Raw genomic sequence first — 25,423 nt, 5'->3', positions numbered from 1 at the left:
ACTGAAAATACCACAGTGATCACCCCACCTCCGCCCTCCATCAATGTGTAATTCTAGATAAAAACAGCTGTGTAAAGAAGTCTGAAATTTTTCAGTACTTCCAACAATCAAGTCCTCAGTGCTTTTCTCAAAATTTCAAGTTCTTAGGTTTTAACCCGTTTCTAGTGACCCTTATTTGCTGGCGACCTATGCACAGCTTTAACCGCTTAGTTAAGTATTCCAAAGCTCATCTTTCCACTGTCCTGTCCTCTCAACAAGTGATTTGGTATACCAGAGGCAGCCCTTGTGTTCATCCTGTCTCTTGGTGGCAGCAAAAATTGTCACAATCAAGATTCCAAATCCTTGGATTTATAAGAGTAGCTCCTAAGATACTAAAGCCTTGCTTTACAACGGCGGATGTCTCAGGTGAAAGCATCCATTTTACCACTCATTAACTTTGACCCTAAAGCCCTGTATCATCACTCACTGGAGGAAATTGGCTGGCCCACGTATAAACTATAAGGACTCTTTTTTGCCCCAATTGCTTCAAGGTTGGAATAGGAGCTGTTGAAAGGCTGGCTTCATAAACCCGTTTCCTCGACCAAGCCTCGATCACACATGGACATCCAAGGGTAGAGATGGCCTCCTAATTGTGGGTAAAAGGATGGGTCATTTTGTCCACTTGGTTACTGAGAGCTTTATTTATCTCCCTCTGATGGCATAAAAATAACCATGCACCCCATCTCATTTTAGAGAGGCCAACCCACACAACCACCTCCCACCTCATTTTCCCCCAGACTTCTAATCTTGCTCTTTCTAAGACCCTGACCAGCCCACCAGTCAACCCGTTACCACTGGCCACGAATTACTTTAGATCCGTACCTTAGACCATCCCTCCTTCTACAGGAAGGATTTCTCTTGCTCACTGTGGAATTTCGGGCATTTCTAAATCGGGCTATTTTGCAGCACTTCTGGCTGGTGATAGCACATCATGTAAGCCACTCACACACTTGGCTTACCTTTTTCCTCCTTGTTAGCTAAACATAGGAATTCTCTGTGGCACCGTTAGTGTGCGATGTAGGAGAGGCAGTAAAATACAGCCATCTGAGCCACCTGCTCCTACAGTTTATTTATGCCTTCCAGATCTACTGAGTCTCCACTTAGAATATTCCGTTTCCACCCAGCGTTAAAATGCCCCTCCACAGGGTCAGGTAATACCCCCATGACGATGGAAAATTCAAATGGCACGAATTTATTTTTTTTCAAATTATCCTTAAAATTATTATTACTAGTAATTCTGATGGAGTCCGTGAAGTCCTGAATCTCTGGTCTGTGGTTTCTCCTGGCCTTAATTCATGGTGCCTTATTTCCTTGTGCTTTTGTGATTTGGGGCTCTGATTTATGCGTTTTCCTTGGCGCTTAATCTGAGTAAATTCGTTGAGTCATGACTTAAAGGTCTACTCCTTCATTTGTTTCTGTCACACGTCTTTGTCACTACTACTTTGGGGCAACTTTAACTGAATCATCAGCTTGATTTTTTTTTTCAGACCATCCATATGCCATGAATTCTGGCTAAGAAACTATGTGATATGTGAGAGCCAGCTTGAGGTTGTAAATTCCCAGTAGAGATTTTTTTTTTCTGTGTACTGAGTATCAAGGTTTAAGACCAGACAATTTTCCTCAAAAAAGGCTTGCTAAAGGAGAAGGAAAGTTGTATCTTTTTGTTTTGTGCTTTTTCTGTTTTTTGTTGTTTAAAAGAATGGCTATTCTTTTTTGTTTTGTCTATTTATTTTTGAGAGAGCACGAGTGGGGGTGGGCACAGACAGAGAAAGGGACAGAGGATCCAAAGCGGGCTCCAAGCTGAGAGCAGCAAGCTCGATGTATAGCTCGAACATGAAATGTGAGATCATGACCTGAGCCAAAGTCGGATGCTCAACCAACTGAGCCACCCAGGCACCCAGTGGTATCTGTTTTATCCTTACACAGCATGTGTAACACTTTCAGGACCGAGACTTATGTAGGAGTCTTCTCCTGGACTCCCATTTTTTCAGACCCTAGGCGCTGTCTCCTCTCCCCTGCCTACGCCTGACCCTGGCCAAAACCATGGAAATCAAGTTCAAGTTCACCCGATTCAGCAAATGCTTTCAAGACAGAAGCCAGTTTCAGTTACTGCCTTCAGAGAAGCACCAGGTTTCAGTCAGCCTTAATATTCTTTACGCTTTTGTGGCAAGGTCAAGGATGCATAAGAAGTTCTTTTGTATACTTTAAATAAAGTATTTTAGATATTCTCAATGGGAGGGCTCGTCCGGGTTCTTAGACCATTACTCTGACAGAAACAGAGGTCCAGAACCACCAATTTTGTCCAGATCATAAGGTTTGTTGTTATGAGAGGCTGGGCAGAAACACAGAAGGAAGAAGAGAAGAGAATTGTCAAAAGAGGAGATTAACACTCGATGTCTGAAGCCAAAATGCTGAAATGATTGTTTTCTTAAATAAAAGAGAGCCGTGCTGGTCATGCATGGCTCTCTTAAGCAGAACAAAGTGCTGAACTTCTATAGCATTTGCGGGGAGCGTCCTGGGGGAGTCGTGTTGGTTACAGACGTGGAGATGGGTTGATGACCACCTAGAAGTGTAGACCCTGAAGCGAACCCAGCGCTGACTGTCTGACTTTCAAAGCATAACGCTGCCACTGATGATTTGGCTTTCCAAGGTGTCTTCACGGATGCAAGTTGTCCCTGATAGACGAGAAAGGTTAAAAACCTTTCAAGGTATTTACTTGTTAACACGGCTGGAGAACTGTCAGCCTTCTCCTAGGAATGTGGACAGTATTGATTCTCACAAAAGGAGAGAGAACCAGAGGGATGCAAGGTGACAAATGCCAGCGGAGGAACCCCGAGAGGCAATGGGGGAGGAGCAGCCCAGAGGTTAGGAGGGAAACAAAGAAAGAGTGAAGTCACAGCAGCCAACCCAGTTTCCAGGGAGAGGATGAATTGTGGTTGGAAGCGCTACCGCTACCGAGAGGCAGAGTGAGATACAAGTTGAGCAACATCCAGGGGCCTTTCAGAAAGGAAGTGCGCCAGTGAACTTGGCCCGAGCCAGTTCAATGGTACCATAAGCCCAAAAGCAAACTGTAACAACTTGAGACAGAGACTAGAGAAAGATCCCTGGTAAATGTAGCTACTCTCCTTTTGACAACATTTGGAAGTAAAGGTGGAGAAAGAAAGGAGATATGAGTGGAGGTAAGACAGAAAAAGTAAAATTAGAATTTTCCCTCAAAAAGCTCGTGTTGGTCGTCATTGGGGGCACACGCCTCCTAGACTTTCGGGGATTAAAAGTGCTTAACTGGGGCGCCTGGGTGGCTCAGCCGGTTGAGTGTCTGACTCTTAATTTTGGCTCAGGTCATGATCTCACGGTTCGGGGGATTGAGCCCCGTGGTGGCGTTGGCGGCCTCTTTGCTGCGTGTGGAGCCTGCTTAAGATTCTCTCTCTGCCTCTCTGCCCCTCCCCCACTTGCTCGCGCTCTCTAAAAAAATAAAAAGTCCCTGACAATCATCAAAAAGAACAACAGCATGTGATAGTCAAATTCCTTCCTCAATAATCACCAAACAGACCTCCAGCCTCACGACTTGAAGCCTTGGCAGAAACAACTTATTCACACTACAGCAGCTGGTTAGGAAATTCTTCCATAAACGAAGGCATGCTTGTCTACAAGACGCCCACCCACTGCCCTGTGCATCCATCCCACTAACTCTGATCCCCCTCTGAGCCCTCCATGGCACAGTTGAAGTCCTGGCTCTGCCCAAACGCTTCAACTCTCCCTCAGTGGTCTCAGGACCTTCTCTCCCCATCGTCCGTGGTTTTTCTAGATTCTTCTTGTCACTCCAGTTTTCTCTCCCACAGAGCTGGATCCAGAATGGGACAGAGACCTCATCATGCAAAACCCAATCTCTCGCCGTGATTTCCAATGGACAGAAGACAGACAAGGGTGGCAGGTGCATGAATTTTAATAAGGGGTCTTGATAGCAGCCTGAAGATGTTGATCACCAGCACTCAAGGTATTTTTGGCCAGCGATTCTGTTGGCTCCAGTCATTTTTCGTCTCTCTGCCAGAAATGCTTATCCTCATGTAGGACTGGAGGCAGCATGACTGATAATTTAAGCAGTAGAGGTAGGGTTGTTCAGACTTTCTGCAAGAGGGTCTACAGATTCCCATGTTTCCCATGCATCGAAGAGTGTGATGTCTGCCTGGCCAAAAAAAAAAAAAAAAAAAAATATATATATATATATATATATATATATATATACACACAGATAGTTAATTTCCATTTAATAGTGGCAATACTAACATAGATCTGAGGAGTCAAGGAGCACAGTCAAAACCTAAAGGGCTGAAATAATTATGTGCGGGGTGCCTGGGTGGCTCAGTCGGTTGAGTGTCCAACTTCGGCTCAGGTCAAGATCTCACCATTTGTGGGTTCGAGCCCCTCATGGGGCTCTGTGCTAACGGCTCGGAGACCAAAGCCTGCTTCGGATTCTGTGTCTCATTCTCTCTCTGCTCCTCCCCCACCTGTGCTCTGTCTCTCTCTGTCTCTCAGAAATAAATAAATGTAAAAAAAAAATTTTTTTGAAATACTTATGTGCCACCACTGCCCACCTATTAGAATGACCAAAATCTGGAACACTGACACCAAATGCTGGGAAGAATGTAGAGCAACAGAAACTCTCCTATGCTGCTGATGGGAATGCGAAACGATACGGCCACTTTGGAAGACAGTTTGTCAGTTTCTTATGAAACGAAACATACACTTACCACACAATCCAGCGGTTGTGCTTCTTAGTATTTACCAGAACTTGAAAACTTATGTCTACACAGAAATCTGCACATGAACTGCTTCACACAAGCAGTTTGAAAATCAAGCCCAGAGAAACAAAAGCTTCAGGAGGATAATGGAATTCCAGTGCATCTATAGGGTAGCGGAGCTGATGTTTTCCTGCAGAGAGAGAGAGCTGATATCTTCCTGTAGAGAGAGAGCTGATGTCTTCCTGTAGAGAGAGAGCTGATGTCTTCCTGTAGAGAGAGAGCTGATGTCTTCCTGTAGAGAGAGAGCTGATGTCTTCCTGTAGAGAGAGAGCTGATGTCTTCCTGTAGAGAGAGAGCTGATGTCTCCCTGTATAGATAGCTGATGTCTTCCTGTAGAGAGAGAGAGCTGAGGTCTTCCTGTAGAGAGAGAGCTGATGTCTTCCTGTAGAGAGAGAGAGCTGATATCTTCCTGTAGAGAGAGAGAGCTGATGTCTTCCTGTAGAGAGAGAGCTGATGTCTTCCTGTAGAGAGAGAGAGCTGAGGTCTTCCTGTAGAGAGAGAGCTGATGTCTTCCTGTAGAGAGAGAGCTGATGTCTTCCTGTAGAGAGAGAGCTGATGTCTCCCTGTATAGATAGCTGATGTCTTCCTGTAGAGAGAGAGAGCTGAGGTCTTCCTGTAGAGAGAGAGCTGATGTCTTCCTGTAGAGAGAGAGAGCTGATATCTTCCTGTAGAGAGAGAGAGCTGATGTCTTCCTGTAGAGAGAGAGCTGATGTCTTCCTGTAGAGAGAGAGAGCTGAGGTCTTCCTGTAGAGAGAGAGCTGATGTCTTCCTGTAGAGAGAGAGCTGATGTCTTCCTGTAGAGAGAGAGCTGATGTCTCCCTGTATAGATAGCTGATGTCTTCCTGTAGAGAGAGAGAGCTGAGGTCTTCCTGTAGAGAGAGAGCTGATGTCTCCCTGTAGAGAAAGAGCTGATGTCTTCCTGTAGAGAGAGAGAGAGAGCTGATGTCTTCCGGTAGAGAGAGAGCTGATGTCTTCCCGTATAGAGCCACTGTGATGCTTACAGTTGGTGGAACAGCCTATGCTATATATCAGCTAGCTGTGGCTCCATTTCCCAAGAAGCAGCATTGACTTCCGTGTATCATCTCAGCAGGCAGCTGGTTCAATTTCATTCAGATCTCTATGGACCAGTAATCAATAAATAACTAGGTTCTTCTTTGAGGATCAATATTTATTGACTTATACTAACTACCACCAATAAACCAGTCTTCATGAAAAAAAAATCTGCACATGATGTTTGTAGTTTTATTTATAACTACCCCAAATTAGAAACAACCAAGATTCCCTTCAGTAGGTGAATGGACAAATAAACTGTGGTCCGTCCAGACAAGAGATTATTATTCAGTGATAAAAAGAAATGAGCTATTAAGTCACGAACAGACACGGAGGACTCTTAAATGCACATCAGTGAGTGAAAGAAGCCAATCTGAGAAGGCTCCATAGTGTATGATTTTCAACTGTATGACATTTCGGAAAAGGCAAAATAACGGGGGTAATAAAAAGATCAGTGGTTACCAGAGGTTGGGGTAGGAGACAGATGAAGAGGCAAAGCACAGAGGATTTGGAGGATTTACAGTGAAGTTACTCCATATGATCCTGGAATGGTCTATTCATGTCATTATACATTTGTCCAAACCCACAGTACAGTACCAAGGGTGAACCCTAAGGTAAAATATGGACTTTGGGTGGGGCGCCTGGTGGCTCAGTCAGTTGAGCGTCTGACTTCGGCTCAGGTCATGATCTCCAAGTTCATGGGTTTGAGCCCCATGTCAGGCTCTGTGCTGCCAGCTCAGAGCCTGGAGCCTGCTTCGGATTCTGCGTCTCCCTCTCTCTCTGCCCCTCCCCTGCTCATGCTCTGTCTCTCTCTGTCTCAAAAATAAATGACCATTAAAAAAAATTTTTTTTTAAAATATGGACTTTGGGTGATGATGATGTGTCAATAGAGTTTATCAGTTGTAACAAATGTACCACTCTGTGAGGGACGTTGATAATAGGGAAGGCTGTGCATGAGTGAGGGTAGAGGATATGTGGGAAATCTCTGTACCTTCTCAAATTTCCTATGAACCTAAAACCGGTCTAAAAGCATAAAGTCTTTTTTTTTTTTTTTTTTTAAAGAATCCCTTAAGGGGCGCCTGGGTAGCTCAGTCTGTTAAGCATCCGACTTCAGCTCAGGTCATGATCTCATGGCTCGTGAGCTCAAGCCCCGCTTCAGGCTCTGTGTTAACAGCTCACAGCCTGGAGCCCACTTGGGATTCTGTGTCTTCCTCTCTCTCTGCCCCTCCCCTGCTTGCACTCTGTCTCTTTCTCTCTCAAAAATAAATAAACGTAAAAAAAATTTTTTTTTTAAAGAATCCCTTAAAGGCAAATAAAGCTGTTATGGACATTCATCTACAAGTTTTTGAAACTAAATTTTCATGTCTTTAGATTAAATGCCCAGGGGTGCATTTGCTGGGTAACACAGTTAGTGTATATTTTGTTTTTTAAAAGGAAACTGGAAAACTGTTTTCCAGAGTTGCCCTACCACTTAACCTTCTCAGTAGCAATGTGTAAAAGGTCCATGTTCTCTGCATCCTTGCCAGTGTTTGGTAATGTCACTGCTTTTAACTTCAGCGGTTCTAATAATTATGTAGTGGAATACCGTATCATCTTTTTTTTTAACTTGTTTTATTTTTAATTTTTTTAAATTTACATCCAAGTTAGTTAGACAATGATTTCAGAAGTAGATTCCTGGTGCCCCTTACCCATTTAGCCCATTCCCCCTCCCACAACACCTCCCGTAACCCTCAGTTTGTTCTCCAGATTTATGAGTCTCTTCTGTTTTGTCCCCCTCCCTGTTTTTATATTCTTTTTGTTTCCCTTCCCTTATGTTCGTCTGTTTTGTCTCGTAAAGTCCTCATATGAGTGAAGTCATATGATTTTTGTCTTTCTCTGACTGACTCATTTTACTTAGCATAATACCCTCCAGTTCCATCCACGTAGTTGCAAATGGCAAGATTTCATGCTTTTTGATTGCCGAGTAATACTCCATTGTATATATATATACCACATCTTCTTTATCCATTCATCCATCGATGGACATTTGGGCTCTTTCCATACTTTGGCTATTGTTGATAGTGCTGCTATAAACGTGGGGGTGCACGTGTCCCTTTGAAACAGCACACCTACATCCCATGGATAAACGCCTAGTAGTGCAATTGCTGAGTCGTAGGGTAGTTCTATTTAGTTTTTTTGAGGAACCTCTATACTGTTTTCCAGAGTGGCTGCACCAGCTTGCATTCCCGTATCGTATCATCTTAATATGCATATCCCTGATGGCTAACGATGTTGAACATCTTTCCGTGTGCCTATTTGACATCTGTATGCCCTCTTTGATGAATTGTCTTTCTCCTAATTCGATGGCTTGGTTTTTACTGTTGAGTTTTGAGAGTTGTTTCTGTATTCTAGATACAGGTCCTTTGTCAGATACGTGGCTTGCAAATATTTCTGCAATTTGCCTTTCAGTATATCCTATTCACAGGCCCTCTTGCAGAGTGAACGTTTTGAATTTTGATGAAGTCCAACTTGCTAATTTTTTTTTCCCTTGTGGATTGTGCTTTTCATATCTCAGAACTTTTCACCTAGCCCTAGGCCTGAAAGATTATTCCTATGTTTTCTGCCAGAAGTTTTATAGTTTTACGTCTTTTGTTTATTTTTATTTATTTCTTTTTAACTTTTTTATTTTTTTATTTTATAAATTTTTTTTTCAACGTTTATTTATTTTTGGGACAGAGAGAGACAGAGCATGAACGGGGGAGGGGCAGAGAGAGAGGGAGACACAGAATCGGAAGCAGGCTCCAGACTCTGAGCCATCAGCCCAGAGCCCAACGCGGGGCTCGAACTCACGGACCGCGAGATCGTGACCTGGCTGAAGTCGGACGCTTAACCGACTGCGCCACCCAGGCGCCCCGTCTTTTTAACTTTTTTAAATGTTTATTCATTTTTGAGAGACAGAGACAGAGACAGAGCGCGAGTTGGGGAGGAGCAGAGAGAGAGGGAGACACAGAATCTGAAGCAAGGTCCAGGCTCTGAGCTGTCAGCACAGAGCCTGATGTGGGGCTTGAACCCATGAACCGTGAGATTATGACCTGAGCCGAAGTCAGACACTTAACCAACTGAGCCACCCAGGCGCCTCTACATCTTATGTTTAAATCTATGAGCCATTTTGAGTTAAATTTCGTATAAGATGTGAGGTTTAGATTGAGGTTCTTTCCCCGCCCCCCCCCCATCTCTTTCTCTTTTTTCTTTCTTTTCTTACAGATGTCTCACTAATCCAGCACCATTTGTTGAAAAAGCTATCTTTCTCCCATTGAATTGCTTTTGCACATTTGTGAAAAATCAGTTGGCTGTATGCATGTGGACCTATTCCCGGTTTGCTATTCTGTTCCATTGATCCATATGTCTGTCTCTCCACCAAAATCACACAGTCTTGATCACCTTAGCTATGGAAGTCTTGATATCTGGTAGCATGCTTCCTCTGACTTTATTCTTTTTGTTCAAACTTGTTTTAGCTGTTCTCATTCCTTTGTGGATTTTTCTCTATTGACAAGATATAGACAAAATAATCTTGTCTCTATCTACCAAAAATGCTGCTGGGATTTTGATAGAAATTGTGTCAAGAGTGCCTACCAGTTTGAGGAGAATTGGCATATTTGCTTGTTGAATCTTACACTCTATAAACATGGTATGTCTCTTCATTTATTTAGAACTTCTTTCTTTTATAGACATTCTGTAGTTCTCAGCATACACTTGCTACACATGTTTTATTAGGTATACACCTAAGCATTTTATACTTTTTGGAGTGGTTGTGAATGGTACTGTATTTTTAATTTCAGTGTTCACATATTCAATGATAGTATATAGAAATGCAATTAATGTTTTATGTTTATCTTGTATCCTAGGACCTTACTGAACTGAATTATTAGTTCTAGATTTTTTTTTTTTTTGTAATTCCTTGGGATTTTCTACAGAAGCCATTATGATATCTGCAAATACAGACAGTTTTTATTTTTTTCCTTTCTAACTTGTATGCCTTTATTTCTTTTTCTTGCCTTAATGCATTGGCTACAGCTACTCAGATTTTAAAAGAAATGACCTTTTTTAAAGATTAAGAGAAATTGATCCATACAACTTGGATAGATCTCAAGAGCATAATCCTTTCTTAAAAAGAAAAAAGCCTTGGGGCGCCTGGGTGGCGCAGTCGGTTAGGCGTCCGACTTCAGCCAGGTCACGATCTCGTGGTCCGTGAGTTCGAGCCCCGCGTCAGGCTCTGGGCTGATGGCTCAGAGCCTGGAGCCTGTTCCGATTCTGTGTCTCCCTCTCTCTCTGCCCCTCCCCCATTCATGCTCTGTCTCTCTCTGTCCCAAAAATAAATAAAAACGTTAAAAAAAATTTTTTTTTAAAAAGAAAAAAGCCAATCTCAAAAGATGACGTATGATCCCATTTATATAACACTTTCTAAATGATAAAAATTAGGGAGATAAGAAGCAGATTAGTGGTTGCCAAAGGTTAAGGTTAGCGACAGATGGTGGAGGCAGGGAAGAGTCCGTGCCACTGTGAAAGAGTAGCAGGAGAAGGATCTCTATGCTGATAGCATGGGTCTGTATCTTGATAACAGTGGTAGTTACACAACGCTGTGCTTGCAAGAAAATGCCATAGAAGTATGCACACACATTGCAACAATACCAGTCTCCTGGTTTGTGTATTGTATTATGGTTACATAAAATATAATCTTCGGTAGGAAACTGTATGAAAGGTCCGTAGGACCTCTCTTTGTACTATCTTTGCAACCTCCTATGAACCAGTAAGTATTTCAAAACTAAAAGTTCAAATAAGTTCAAATAAAAAGTTGATGAGGGTGGGGAGAAAAGGGAACCCTTGTGCACTTGTTGGTGGGAATATAATTGGTGCAGCCACAATGGAAAACAAGATTTTCCTCAAAACGTTACAAATAGAACTATCCTATGATCCAGCAATCCCACTTCTGGGTATATACCCAAAGGAAATGAAAATGGGATCTCAAAAAGGTATCTGCATTCCCATGTTTACTGCAGCAAAGAGAATCTGGAGGCAGAGAAGCCAGTGAGGAAGTATTTTGGATGGTCTCACCCAGGGCCCAGGCAGCTCTGGTGGGCAGCCTAAGAGTCTCCCCAGATCACATAGGCGTCGAGCATGTGGACACACAGATTACGCAGCCCCTGCCTCTGAAGCGAACTTGGAGATGGGCTGTGCACCAGAGCACGATCCAGATTCCAGACACAACCCTAATGTGTGTGGGTCCTGGGGCAGGAATGCAAATGGAAGCTCATCTATCATATGTCTGCATATTTAACAGTTATGAATAAAGCTAACAAGTGAGATAAATAAAATCTATCCTATGGCCCTTTGTGAAATAGCCCTTCATGGAGCGTCTGGGTGGCTCAGTCGGTCAAAGTGTCTGACTTTGGCTCAGGTCATGATCTCACAGTTTGTGGGCTTGAGCCCCGCGTCAGGCTCTGTGCTGACAGCTCGGAGCCTGGAGCCTGCTTCAGATTCTGTGTCTCCCTCTCTCTCTCTGCCCCTTACCCCCCAAAGATAAACATTTTAAAAATTAAAAAAAAAAAAAAAATCTTTGAAATAGCCCTTCATAATGACCTGAAAGGGCAGATTTGAATTTGTGATTCTTGGATTCTTCAGAGTTCTGTGCAGGAAGATGGCGGCCTGAGGGGAGCTGGCTCAGCCCACAGCCCAGCTCTCCTCTCTCCCATCCCCAACTCTGCCCCACACTGTGAGGCCTCTTTCATGCAAGGCATGGACAGTGCAGCCTGAACATCCCCGCTGGCCCACTGCCTCTGCAAACAGGAGTGTCCTTGACCCTCCTCCTGCCTAAGTTGCACACACAGTGGGCCCCACCTTCCAGGGGTGAGGCTGGGGAAAGCCCATGTGGTCCTTGGAAACAGCACGGGGGTTCTTTGGGAGGGAATTCCACGCCCCAGGTGCTCAAAGCATGGTCTTGGAAGGAGAGGAGGACACGGTCTCTAAATGGATGTATCCCACTTGCCCCCATCAACTCTCAACCCCATAGGGAGTGACTTAATCAGAGGACACCCAGAGTAGGACCAGGATCAGAGGAAGAGGTGTCTCTCTTCCCAGAGTCTAAGAGCAGAAATATTGAACTGAGAGCAAATTATCTCCAAGGGTCAGGATGAACTTATTCTGTTTTCATGTCATGAACCATGCTTTACAGAACATTCCTGGTCTCTGATCTCACTACAGGGAACACAGTTCAGGGGTGAACAACTGTATTGGATACATGGGGCCCAGAGAATAGGATTTGAGACCACAAAGCCGGGAAGACACCCAAGTCCTCTAGGTACCCGATCAGAATTCTTGAATGTTCCCCATGGGTTGGTCTTCTCCCAGGCTAAATTAAATGAGGCAGGTTTCTGTCTCCCTCAGAGTCTAACACAACTGGAAGGCACACAGCACATATTCCTTAAATGCTTGAAGAAATCAATGAGCAATAATAGTAATAGCTAACATTAATTAGGGCTTACGATATACTGGGCACTGTGAGCTACATTATTTCACTTCCTTCTTCCCACAATCCTGAGCTTTGAGACTGTCTATGGTTCCAACTTCGCAGGTGGGGAAGCTGAAGCCTGGAGGGGGATATGAACAGAGTCTGACAGCGGTAAGTGGCAAGGCTGAGGGGACTGAATAACTGAATCCATGACAGAACAGACGAACTGGATAGTGAACAAACTCATTTATAAATGGGTAAAATCATGTGCTTTATCTGTTTTTAGCACTTGGAAACCCTCTGATCCTTGGCACTGTGGGATCTCCAGGATCAAAAGGCATCTCAGCCAATTTCCCTAGAAACCCAAGGATTTGGGCTCTAATCAGCCTATGTCAAACCCCAGCCTGGTCCCCCAGGATGGACCAACTCTCCCGCCCAAGGGTTCTCCCCCTCTCAGGACCTGCTGTGCCTTTAAGTCTCTTGGCTTCCCAGATGTACTTCTCAGTCCACTCCCGACCCAGTAGCCTTCCCTGCAGCTGGTAGATGAGGAACCATCACCTCACTGCTGCGTCCAAGCCCCAGCGATGTCCCTCTGCTACCTCTTAACCCCCATCCTGCCATCCCTCCACCCTCAATCCATTTGGAGCATCATTCCTCATGATTGACGGCCACAAGAAACAGATTTGTGACTTTTAATGGAATGTGGGAGCTAAGGAACCTGAAACAAAGCCATTTCTATCCACGATATCCATTTATATTCCCTCTTTTGCCAGGTTTGGCTTTATGTTCTACTTGCTTGGACATCGGAGGAACGGTCCAAGGCTGTATTCTTTCAACTGTCATTGGTTGGACTGTTAAGTAACAACTAAGGACACAGCACCGTTTACGATTTGAGCAACGAATGAGACTGTCTTCATCACTTTTGCACCCCAACCGGCAATGTCCATTCATCCAACACTCTGCTGTTGGGCCCAGGAACAACCATTAAGCAGATGTTAGTATCCCTCAAGTGGCAAGACAAGAGGAGGAACAAGACAGGGGAGAAGGGGAGACCGTTGAGGAAGTAACACTGGACACAGTCCCAGGAAAGGAAAGAAGCGATCTTGAGAGGGGAGGGAACCAAGACAATTGTTTCAACCTTGGGTGATCCAAGGCTTTCAGACATCCCACCCTCTGTCTTCCTATCCTCCAACCTGCTACTCCTAACTTTGGGATCACTTGCTGCCAATGAAGATCCTTCCTTAATGGAGCTTGGGAATGATGAGAAAGGAAATAAACAACTATAAGATTAGGAGATGGAGGGGATTCATCCACACTTCAACAGACTCAGCTCTTTATCAACAGCCTGGCCCTGACTTCAGCTCAACTAGCCCTGGGTCCAGCCACAATGCAGTCTCCAGTCCTCCTTGACCATATTCACCCAATTCAAATTCAAAACCCTGTCCAATTTTAAGTAGGATGCTGAGCCCTACCCAACTCAATGCCCCTTGAGCCTGAACTCCAAGCCAAACCCAAATTTAATCAAGTCACCAACCTCAATTCTGAGCAGCAGTCATCAGACACCCTGCACTATTCATTACCAACTCCCAGCTTCCGCCCAAGCCCCAGTCTACCCCCAGCACCACCTCCACTCAACCCCAAATCCCATCTCCTCCCCAGCCCTCTCCAAACCATCAGGGAAGCCCAATACCTCACCTCCAGCTCATCCTAATCTTCCCCCTACCACTCCAACCCCAAGGTCTTTCTCCCCATCACAACTCATCATCAGCTTCTAATCTAATGTCCTAAAGCCCCCAACAAGTCCCCAGTCTGCACCCAACCCATCACCCCTAAGCCGTCTCCCAGGTCCCACCAGAATACTACCCTGCCCTTAAGTGTCAGATGCTCCAAATAGCTACCATCCCACCACCTTGGCAAAAAAAAGAATCAGGGAAAAATGTGGATGTGAGCTGATCAGCTCATGGGGAAACCTCCCAAAGCCGCATCAGATGAGGAAAAGCTTCGTGCTGTCCGCAGTGAAGAGGAGAGGAAAGTGAAAAGTTCATGACCACGATCCCAGACACTTGAGAGGGACCCAAGTTACCTGAGACCACCGGTTCCATGGCCAGAAGGATGAGAAGAAACAGAAGTAACTTCATGGCTGGCAGGTCACAGGAGAAGGAGGTGGCTGTGCTGCAGGGGATAGAAATAGAGTTCTGTGCAGCAGGGATGAGCCTCGCTTTTATTGGCAGGGTTGTAGGCAGTGAATTCTAGCAGGAGAGGATTTGTATGAGATCAGCCAGGCCAAAGGACAGTGTGTAGCAGATTTCGTGGCAAAGCACGAGATGAGAGTGTGGGAAACTGGCCAGCACCCGTGCCAATAGTGGGAGGAGACGGGCAAATTAGAGCCTCTTAAGCCTTTCAAGACCAAAAGAATTAATGAATGCATAAATATACATCAAGAAATTCCTAATTAAAAAAAGTACTTATTCTCAGCTTTCTAACAAAAGGATACATAGGCGTATCTTTCCGAGGCTTGACCTCGCCAATCTGGTTCCCAGTTCAGGGCTTTAGCTTTGTTATTTGTTCTCCCTTGAGACCTTCCATGGCTGGCTCCTGTTTATCATTCAGTCTCATCTGGAAGGTCACCTCCTGGACAGGCCTTTCCTAGTCACCCTAGATATCGGCACTCCCACCTACAGTGGCTCTGGATCGTCAGCCCTTGATGCACCACCTGCACGGATGTATCCGTTCTTTTCAATTCTGTTTTACATGCTTTATCTTTGTCTCTTCCATTCGAATGTCAGAAATTTGCCTTGTAACCCCACCGCCCGTAACCTCCCCTGGATTAGAGTATTAATTCAACTGTTTTAACAGGTATTCTCCCCGAACAAGGATTCCAAAAGACAGACATTGACTTCTTTCTCATGGAAAAGTCTGGGCAAGGAGTTGAGTGTAGCAGCTTCCTGATTCAGCAGAGAGCAAGGGTCCCCCTGGCTTGATGTTCTGCCATCCTCCACAGGCAGCTTCATTTGATGACCTGAGAGGGCTGCTCCAGTCCCCGCCGTCAAGGCCCCACTGCAGCCATCCGGGGGAGGAGAAAGAAGGAAATGAACTGCGTACTTTTGCCTTTAAGGGACACGACTGAGCATCTGCACACACAGCTTCCACTCCAGTACATTGGCCAGAACTTACTCACAGGGCCACACCTACCTGCAGGGTAGAATGGAAATATTTTCCTTATTCTGGGCAACCATGGCTAGCTAACATTCGGGGGTAGTCTTACTAAGAAAAAGGGAAGGACAGATATTGGGGGAGGAGCTAGCAACCTCTGACACACCCAACACATCGCAGGAACTTCATAAATACCTGTGGTCCGAATAAATAACATACCTTGACCTATAAGAAGTGATCTAATGGGGAAGCAACCCAAGTCCTTCCAGGGTGTAGAGAAAGTGCGTGGACTGTATCCCTTCAGCCCAGCATCTCAGGAAGCTGAATAAGGACTGGACCTCAGGCAGAACTTCAGAAACTATGACAGGAGAAGAAGAATGAAGAGAATTCTAGAATCCAAGAATACCAGGATTGGAGAACAGGTTTTGATTTCACGCAGATTTGAAATTGAGGATTGGCCCTGACATTCGGTACCTGTTGGCCTTGAACAAGGTAAATTTCCTGAGTATCCTATGATCAAATACAAATCGTAACTACACCTGGTTGAATTAAGTGGGATAACTTGCGTAAATTGCTTAACCAAGTACCTGACACCTCGTAGGTGCTGAATAATCATTAACTATTATTATGTTGGTTTTCATTATCATTATTTTTGCATCCTCATATTTATTATATTTCTTTTCCTCCAAAGTGGAAATCATAAGCCTCCAACTCACGTCCGACAAAATTGAGACTTGGTCAGGTGACGGGAACTGCTCAGGCGCTTCCTGGATGGAAAGAAGGATGGACAACGGAAAGCCAATTTCCACAGAGGAAGGTAGGAGAAAAGTCAGTAGACAGTCGCGGTTGTGAACGTTTGAGACAGAAGGGGAGACCCGGATGGAAACAGGCAGGCACCACATCATCACGTGGGGGCCTTCATTAATTGTTTTTAATGTTAATTTATTTTTGAGAGAGAGAAAGAGAGAGAGAGAGAGAGAAAGTGGGGGGAAGGGGCAGAGAGTGAGAGAGAGACACAGAATCCGAAGCAGGCTCCAGGCTCTGAGCTGTCAGCACAGAGCCCGATGCGGGGCTCAGACTCACGTGAGATCATGACCTGAGCTGATGTCAAGAGTTGGATGCTTAACCGACTGAGCCTCCCAGGCACCCCCATGCGGGGCCTTCGATGTCATGCTCAGGGCTTGGGAATCCAGCCTGCGCACAACAGGGAATAGTTAGATCTTTTAGAGAGGACTGTGGGGGCATGGTCAGATTTTTTTTTTTTTTTTTGCCTCGAAGAATCACTCCAGCAGCCCATATTGAAGATAATTGCCAGGGTAGAGTCAAGCAAGCAAAGACTAGCAAGGAGGCTGTTTCTCCCTCCGGGGAGAAATTACAAGGCCTCATTGTAGCCGGAAAAGCATAAACACAAAGGGTGTAAAAGGAGAGAACATCCAGCAAGTGCAGCGGAGACCCAGGCGTTCCTCCTGGTCCGGGGCTGGGAACTGGGCAGCCTGCGTGTCCTTGAGAATGTTATTCAGCCGCTACAGGACTCAGCACGGGGGACGAGATGGCCTCGCAGGATGTTGACAAGCCTGTATCCTGAAGTTAATCTCCTGACTGTAGTACCTCGGAAAAAGTAATTAACTCTGAACCTGTGTCCTTGGCTATACGACGCGGGTAACAACGGCGCTTGCTCTGTAGGTTGTTAACGAGGACCAAATGAGTGAATAGGCACAAAGCATTTGGTGAATACGCGTAAGACCCCTGACACTTACCCACCACAATAGAAGTATCTGCTGTCATTATTGTAACAGACCACAAGGTCCACCCTGGAGATTCCAGGCCCCTTCTTATTACAGTTCTTTGCGATATTTCATAAGCCCCTTTATGAAGCCTCCTAGACAGATTGGCAAGAAGCACTGGGACCGTTCAGAGAAACAGCCTTGACTGAGCTAAGGAGAAATGGAAAGAGATAGGTTCATTGCTACAGCACATCTATACTTGGGCATCTGAGTTTATATGTGCAGTGCATTTTGTTTATATGTACTTGTGCGTATGTGTAAATTTGTGCATAGCTGTGCATGCTCAGATTTTGTGTATTTTGTGTATAATTTGCGTGCCTGAGTTCTTTGTGTGTGTTCTGTGCATGTGAGTACTTGAATGTTCTATGTGTGAGAATGTTTATAGTCGGATCCTGTTTGTGCACAGATGTGTAATTGGTGGGTGGGTGGGTGTTTGTGTATTTTTGAGTACGTGCGTGCATGTGGATTTGTTCTCAGATCATCAAGTGCCAGGACCTAGAGTTCTGTCAGTTAAGCTCCATTTTCCCCTTGAACCCCTACATTCTCTGACTCCGGAACGTGACTGTTGTATGGTGATCTTCTCTGTTAAGGTGGGAAACCAGGCCGAGGCTAAGGGAAGTGGGAAGCAAGGGGCAGGGGCTGTAAGTGCGGCCAGCAAGCAGAAGCCACTGTGGGAGAAGAGGCCAAGAGACAGGGGAAGAGGCAGGCCTTGGTCAGAGAGCCAACTTGGCCCCTGGGAACTGTGTGGTAGCCTCCAGAACCCGCCCCGAAGAGAACAGACTGTAGCCTGGGCCTTTGTAATGCCTCCCACACGGTACAGGCTGGCCTGACCGGTTCTCTAAGACCTGTACCACCCACCCCCTGAAATCTGCAAAGTTGCATTTCTCAGCTTCTGAAAGGCCACCCAGTCCCCGCAGCCACTGTGGGGCAGGGGGCGGGAAGTGCTAGGGACCAAGTTCCCAGAGGGTCCCACACAGCCTAGGTACTTTTACTTTAGCTCAGCTGGTCCTCCCTCGAACCTGTGAGGTTAATAATACGACAAGAAGGTAGAAAAAATGAGAACCAATAAAATCACAGCCTTTTACAGGCTTCTTTGACTTCCATGGATTCACGTCTTCTCCTCACTTTCCCAGTGAGGTAGGAAAAGCGTCCAGCTGAGGGCCTCTGGCTTGAGAAAGGCAATATGAGGCCAAGTTTGTATGAAAGTGTGGTGAGGCTCCCATAGAGGAACTGGGTGCTAGAGAAACCCCTACACTGGTATATCCCCCAACTGTGTCCTGCTTCAAGCCGTGTTCCATGAAACAGATGCTAGTGAGCGTGTTTCTTCTAAAATTCTTTAATACGTTCATAGTCACATACCAGTTCTGAATACTCCACGACACTCAAGCCTCAGGAAATGCTTTATTTCTGTATACGTATGTTATTTTATTTTTTTAATGTTATTTTTGAGAGAGAGAGAGAGAGAACACGCACAAGCCGGGGAGGGGCAGAGAGAGAGGGAGACACAGAATCCGAAGCAGGCTCCAGGCTCTGAGCACAGAGCCCGATGCGGGGCTCGAACTCACAAACTGTGAGCCAAAAGCCAGACACTTAACCGATTGAGCCACCCAGGTGCCCCATCTGTGTATGCATTTTAAATTCAGCTCCAAGATACCACTTGCAAAGCTGGTGAGGTGTCCAATGGCAGTTGTCGTTGGGGTGTCCTGCCTTCCTCCACTTGATCCTACTAGGACCCCATGATTTTGGTAAATGAGGAGGAACTTGATCCTTACTCGATGATGATGATCTTCATTTCTCTTGCTTCTCATGCTCAAGGTATTGCTGATGAATTCCGCTAACCGTTCATTGAGCGGCTCTGGGCACTGGAGAACTGTTCCTCACCGGGGCTGTCATACCCAACATGGAGGCAAAGGTTGCTGGTCCCAGGACCAGAGCCATGGTGGCTGTCTCCACAGTGATGACCTCCATGCTGGCAATCCTGTCCAAACACTTATCACCTCAGGGTGTTTTATCAAACACCCTTGGAGCCGAACCCCCATCTTTTCTCCTGGTTGTGTGGAGATTTAACACCTCCAAATGGCAGGCAACTCCTCTCCTGAACTTGAAGCTAAACTCTTCATCCCATTCCTCCTGAGACCATCCAATCTAGCTACCCTCCTTGTGCCTGGGCCTCTCTAATAAAGATGGGGGGAGTGGAGAGCAATCTTCAGGGCAGCCCCTGAATCTCTCTCTCTCTCTCTCTCTCTCTCTCTCACACACACACACACACACAAGCACACACATACTTTCTTCAGTTCCCCAGTAGCAAAAGAAGGCCAAGATTTAGAACACAAAATCCTGGCCCCCCTTCCAATAACTAGGCAGAAAAAAAATGACCTTTTCACTCTCTATGCTGATGCCTGGTCAAGTAAAAAGGAGGAAAAAAGTTATCAGGCAATTGCTACATTGAATTCTTAATATGTCACCCTGCCACAATGTCTGTTCCAAAAATATTAAGTACATTTGTATAACTGATCTCATTAATATGTAATGATTTTGCTTTTAAGGCAAAGCATGACGTCCACAACGCCTCCAGACATTCAGAGAAGACACCGCCTGACTCACGCAAGTGTATATTTCAATTTGCTCGGCCATAATGGAAGCATCCACCAATGGCCATCACAGCGATGGGTGATGTAACTGTAGCCACCCCTGCTAAGTGTCTCATCTTACAATCTCAATACGTATCTCTAGTAATATTCCGTGGTTATTGAGTATCCAACATTGATACTATTCCAATGTGAAGCTATGCCCTAAAGAGGAAATGCTCGTGTACCATTCCCACTATTTTAAGCCAAACAGAGATCTCATTAAGTCAAAACTCTTCAACTAATATTGCTTGAATACTCGATTTGTGCTAGATTCTGCTCTGAGATACAGAAAATAAATCAGCCGCGGTCTTCATGGGGATGACAGTCTATTATGAACACACACTCTGAGCAAATATAAGTACAGGTGTGGTGGGTGGGTGGTGCAGAGAAGAAGTGCAGGATCCAGGTGGCAAGGCCAGGACTAGGGGGAGGTGAGGGAGGTGCCCAGGAGGCACTCATATGACCCTGAGACTGAGGGCCCCTGACGGGTTGCACCTTAGGCACCTCCCCCTCCTCCCCCTAGTCGTGGCCCTGGCAGGTCTGAAGCCACTGTAGAAGTCCAGGCAAGGCTCCAGATGTCCAGTGCCAGGATGGCTATGCTGCTGGTAGGATCCTGGAAGATTATTTCTGCTGCCCACTCTCCCTTGGTCCTTCCAAGCCCAGTTCAATTGTCGGGACTTCCAATCAGTTCTATGAGCTACATAGCATCCTGACAAGAAATGTCCTTTCTGCTTAAGTCGGTCTCTGATGAACTCAAGCCATTACATCCAATGACAAATTTAAGGTGCGTCATCATCAAATATGTTGAGGAACGTTGCTGTATTCCATAAAGAACCCTTGTGACATTGGGCACCAGGATGTGGGACAATCGGACATGGCAGAGAGATGAAAAGATCAGTGGCAAAACTCAAGGTAGGAGGTCTGGGGTGGGAAAAAGAGGGAGGAGGCCAAGGAGGGACTGAGCCGAGGGGGTAGCCCTGAAAACAGATTGAACACTAATCGAGTATTCAATCAATATTAGTTGAACAATTTTGACTTAATGAGATATATGCTTGACTTACAGGGCCCCTCCCCCTCCAAAGACTCAAGGGGCGATGATGGCAGACCTGTCATGAGAAGTGAACAAGAAGGCATCCTGTCTTTTTTTTTTTTTAATTCAAGTTAGTTAACATACAGTGTAATCTTGGCCTCAGGAGTAGAACCCAGTGATTCATCTCTTACATATGACACCCAGTGCTCATTCCAAAGAGTGGGAGGGCATCCCAAGTCTTCCTGGGAATCGAACGTGTGCTAGATTCTGTCCTGGGTGCTTCCTACCTGTGATTTCATTTAATCTAATGACACCCCTGTGCCTTGGGTGGGATGGATCCTCACTTTAGAGATGAGAAAATAAAACAGAGAGGGTTAAATGGCCTGCCCAGCGTCATGCAGCAGATATGTGACTCAAGGACTTGAACCCAGATCTTCTGATCCTGAATCCAGTGTTCAAAAGTGTTTGACACGTCTGGTGATACTCAGACACTGAGGCTGGAGGTTTTCATGAAAAAAAGGTGTGCTGGAATTGGTGCAGCCGCTCTGGAAAGCAGTGTGGAGGTTCCTCAGAAAATTAAAAATAGACCTACCCTATGACCCAGCAATAGCACTGCTAGGAATTTACCCAAGGGATACAGGAGTACTGATGCATAGGGACACTTGTACCCCAATGTTTATAGCGGCACTCTCAACAATAGCCAAATTATGGAAAGAGCCTAAATGTCCATCAACTGATGAATGGATAAAGAAATTGTGGTTTATATACACAATGGAATACTATGTGGCAATGAGAAAGAATGAAATATGGCCTTTTGTAGCAACGTGGATGGAACTGGAGAGTGTGATGCTAAGTGAAATAAGCCATACAGAGAAAGACAGATACCATATGGTTTCACTCTTATGTGGATCCTGAGAAACTTAACAGGAACCCATGGGGGAGGGGAAGGAAAAAAAAAAAAAGAGGTTAGAGTGGGAGAGAGCCAAAGCATAAGAGACTGTTAAAAACTGAGAACAAACTGAGGGTTGATGGGGGGTGGGAGGGAGGGGAGGGTGGGTGATGGGTATTGAGGAGGGCACCTTTTGGGATGAGCACTGGGTGTTGTATGGAAACCAATTTGACAATAAATTTCATATACTGAAAAAAAAAAAAAGAAAAAGAAAAAAAGGTGTGCTGGGGATGACTGAGTCAACCCATAAGGCTGAGGCCAATTTTAGTGTATGAAGGGACTGGATGGTAAGTAGGTGATGCTGAACAGAGCTTCCCAAGTCAGAATAAAGAATCAAATCCTTTTTGATTAATCAGATAAGTAGCAAGGGTTGGGAACACTTGAGACCATGACCCAAATCATGGGGCTGGTAATGGGAAAATCCCCACTGTCTCAGTTCAGGATCAGTCTTAGAAAAAGACTAGCCCACAGTTCAAGATCATGTGGCCCCCACTGGGAGGAAAGGAAAAAGATGAAGTGGGAACCCACGTGGGGCCTGATACCTGCTCTCTGCAGGTGGAAGAAAACTACGAGACACAATCCAGGACTCCCTAACGCGGTAGAACTGGGGGTGTTATCAGGGGAGAGCAGTCACAGCCTTTTGGGCTGAAAGTAGAGAAAACGAAGCAGCGGGCTAAGAATGGGTTCTCATGTTCATCACAGATTCTTGCTTGCCTCCTCGACTTACCCTGAAACACCCCGAGATTCGGCCCCCCAAACCTGCCGTAGCCTGTATCTCGACTCTAAAGCTACACTGTCCAGCACGATAACCACTACCCACATTTAGCTATATAGATTAGATTAGATTAGATTAGATTCAATATTCAGTTCCCCAGTGACACTAGCCACATTTTTTTTTCATGTCCTCATCGAGCTTACTGATTGTGGGGGGGGGGGGGAGGATATAAATAACAAATCACGTAATATGTACTTGTGGAATGATTTAAAAATCAAATGCTCTATGTTTGCATTACTGTCCCCCTCCCCCCCACCCCCCACCTCCCCACCCCCACCCCCCCCCGCCCCCGCGTTGACTTTATACGTATTCACATACCTTTAGAAAACATAGCATTGGTTGATGTTTTGGTTTCTATTTCAGGGGACGTCTTTCTTTTTTTCACCCCACAATATGTCTTGCAGCGTTAGGTAGATTGACATCCTCTTTTTTAAGTGAGACGTAGTGGTCATCGGTATGCATACTTCATTTCCGGGCTAATGGGCATTTAGAATGTTCTGGGGTTTTCCTTTTGCATTACAAACAAGGATGCAACAGGCGTCTCCACCCACTCACTCACCACATCTCAAATGGCCAACAGCCACACGTGGCTAGTAGCTACCATATTGGACACCGCGGAGCTGGGATGTTTCCATCATTATAGAAAATTCTCCTGGCAGTGCTGACTCTAGAAAACAGGAGTCAAATGGGTAGAATGAACACTCCTTATTTACATCATCTGGGATGAACTGCGGGCCAGCAGGCTAGGAGCTAGGTGCCAAACAGACTAACCTACTGGTCTTCCCTGTTCTGTCTCACCTGCACGCACACCTCTCTTTGTTCTTGATTTGTAAGTTCAATGAGGCGGAGCTACCAGACACAAATGGGACAGTCGAGAATGATTTAGTAGAGCCGTGGGCTCCGATGACGTTGGGCTCAAAGTCGGGCGAGATGGGCCAGACTGCAGAAGTTACTCCAGGCTTCCGGTTGGCGGCAAGGATCTAGTTTTGACAGGTACATGCTTGGGGTTGACACAACACTTAGTCTCATCATTGCATAAGAGGTAGAATACTTCACTATCTTTACACGTTGTTCTGCACCTTCCCAACTTTTTCCAGCAGTGCCTGGCTGAAATTAAAAAGGAAGGAGAGGACAGGGTCAGTCCTGAAATAAAGCAGAGGGCTGGGGAAGGGGGAAGGCACCCCAGCAGAGAAGACAGTAGTAAGGAAATAAGGAGATGTGCGGGGAGGAGTATTGGCCATTTTCCTTTCTTCTCCCATTTGTGTCGTCAGTCACAACCCCGAAGTCCTCCCCAGGAGGCAGCTTCCCCTCCCTGGCCAGCTCCTTTGGGGGAGGCAGGAGCCTTCCCCCCCCCCCACTAGGTTTTGTCTCCTTCATAATACAATGTAACCAGGTACCCAATATCAGTTACTTTTTCCCTTTGCCCTCAGTCCCCTCTCTGACCCTATCAATGAAACCGGACAGGAGTCTGAAATACACCCATCTGGACATCTGCAAGTTTTCTAGGGCATCTGCAAAACTCCCAAGAATGTAACACTCCCTCCTCCACAACATCCCGGGCCTTTTTGTGCGTCTTAACCAGCCTAGATAATTAGCTGCTCTGGGGGACGCACAGCCTAGAGTGGCCCAGATAAATTAAAATTGCCTGAGAACGGTATCAGAATCCTCAATCAGAAATTCAGGAACCGTTTTCATGGAGGCAACAATAGCTCGAAATTCAAATCCCCCCCGATGTTCTTAGGAAAGTGCCCATTTCCTCCATATTCCGCACCCGCATCTCTCTCCTCCGTGTACCCTCCGCCCAGATCATCATGTTCCACTTCTCCAAAGCACACCAGAGAAGATCAGAGTAGTCAAGTAATAGCACTGAAAAGATCAGCTGGTACAAGAGAACTCAAATTTTCCCCTGGCTACAGAGATCGTCCAGAGGCCTCCAAGGAGGCTGCCATTCTCCTATTCCAGGCTGTTAGAGCCCCCAGAATTCCCTGAACATGACCCACTCCCGCTTGGGAGAGATCCTATTTACCTTGGGTAACCTGGGCCAGGAGCAGGCTAACAGTCAAAACCAGGAGAATACGCTTCATGAACGCTGAGGGCTCAGGGGGAGATTAGGAGGCTTAGAGGCTTCTGGGCTGGCAAGACACACAGAGGTCTGCATTCTGGGCAGTCCAGACCGGTATTTATTGCCCCGAGGAGCATGGCAGAGCCATGATCAGTGAACCAGAAAGGGAACAGTCCCTTAAGATTAGACAAGCAGACAAGTCATCAACCACACTGGTTGAATGGCCGCCGGATACCCCACCCTTGTCTAAACCTCCAGGGGAGGCTAGGACAGGGGGAAGAGACGTTAACAAAGAGAAGACACAGCCTTACCTTTGAGGAGGTTTGCAATGTAACTGGGGAGCCAAGAAGGGGAAAAAATGCTTTCGCTAGTCATTCAGTTCTGGTAAAAGAAAAGAAAGGGCAGTGAGACCGAAAAGGAGTGATACTTCTGTGTCCCTTGGGTTCTCTCCAGCAATAAGAACATCTTAGGATGTCTCATATGTTGGGGATTCGTTTTAATGGTAAAGGAAGGGCATGGGGCGCCTGGGTGGCTCAGTCAGTTAAGCGTCTGACTTTGGCTCAGGTCATGACCTCTCGATTCGTGAGTTCAAGCCCTGAGTCGGCCTCTGTGCTGACAGCTCGGAGCCTGGAACCTGCTTCAGATTCTCTCTCTCTCTCTCTCTCTCT

General features: G+C 45.8%; 3 protein-coding genes across 5 annotated transcripts; all 3 read right to left on the bottom strand.

The window, feature by feature from the left end:
* Positions 1–4,028: 4,028 nt before the first annotated feature.
* Positions 4,029–8,111, bottom strand: LOC115509649 (beta-defensin 119). Its single transcript, XM_032592763.1, has 2 exons — positions 8,102–8,111; positions 4,029–4,222 (listed from the first exon to the last, which is right to left on the bottom strand). Exons 1-2 carry the CDS (start codon positions 8,109–8,111, stop codon positions 4,029–4,031), a joined length of 204 nt encoding a protein of 67 aa, XP_032448654.1.
* A 4,973-nt stretch (positions 8,112–13,084) lies between these two features.
* LOC115510227 (beta-defensin 121-like) lies at positions 13,085–14,815 on the bottom strand. The gene is made up of 2 exons (XM_030309862.1): positions 14,456–14,815; positions 13,085–13,334 (listed from the first exon to the last, which is right to left on the bottom strand). The coding sequence occupies exons 1-2, from the start codon at positions 14,508–14,510 to the stop codon at positions 13,108–13,110; spliced, it is 282 nt and encodes a 93-aa protein (XP_030165722.1). The 5' UTR covers positions 14,511–14,815; the 3' UTR covers positions 13,085–13,107.
* A 4,093-nt stretch (positions 14,816–18,908) lies between these two features.
* DEFB121 (defensin beta 121) lies at positions 18,909–24,831 on the bottom strand. Of its 3 annotated transcripts, XM_030309857.1 has the most exons (5): positions 24,720–24,831; positions 23,492–23,800; positions 23,253–23,360; positions 23,012–23,169; positions 18,909–19,483 (listed from the first exon to the last, which is right to left on the bottom strand). In XM_030309857.1, exons 1-2 carry the CDS (start codon positions 24,775–24,777, stop codon positions 23,643–23,645), a joined length of 216 nt encoding a protein of 71 aa, XP_030165717.1. In that variant the 5' UTR covers positions 24,778–24,831; the 3' UTR covers positions 18,909–19,483; positions 23,012–23,169; positions 23,253–23,360; positions 23,492–23,642. The 3 variants fall into 3 exon arrangements, with proteins under 3 accessions (XP_030165717.1, XP_030165715.1, XP_030165718.1); XM_030309855.1 differs by having other exon boundaries at positions 23,012–23,360; XM_030309858.1 differs by having other exon boundaries at positions 18,909–19,287; positions 23,012–23,360.
* Positions 24,832–25,423: the final 592 nt, after the last annotated feature.

This window comes from Lynx canadensis, chromosome A3, assembly GCF_007474595.2.
Source record: "Lynx canadensis isolate LIC74 chromosome A3, mLynCan4.pri.v2, whole genome shotgun sequence".
In the NCBI taxonomy this organism is placed as follows: Eukaryota; Metazoa; Chordata; class Mammalia; order Carnivora; family Felidae; genus Lynx; species Lynx canadensis.
This window is presented reverse-complemented; position numbering and strand designations above follow the sequence as displayed.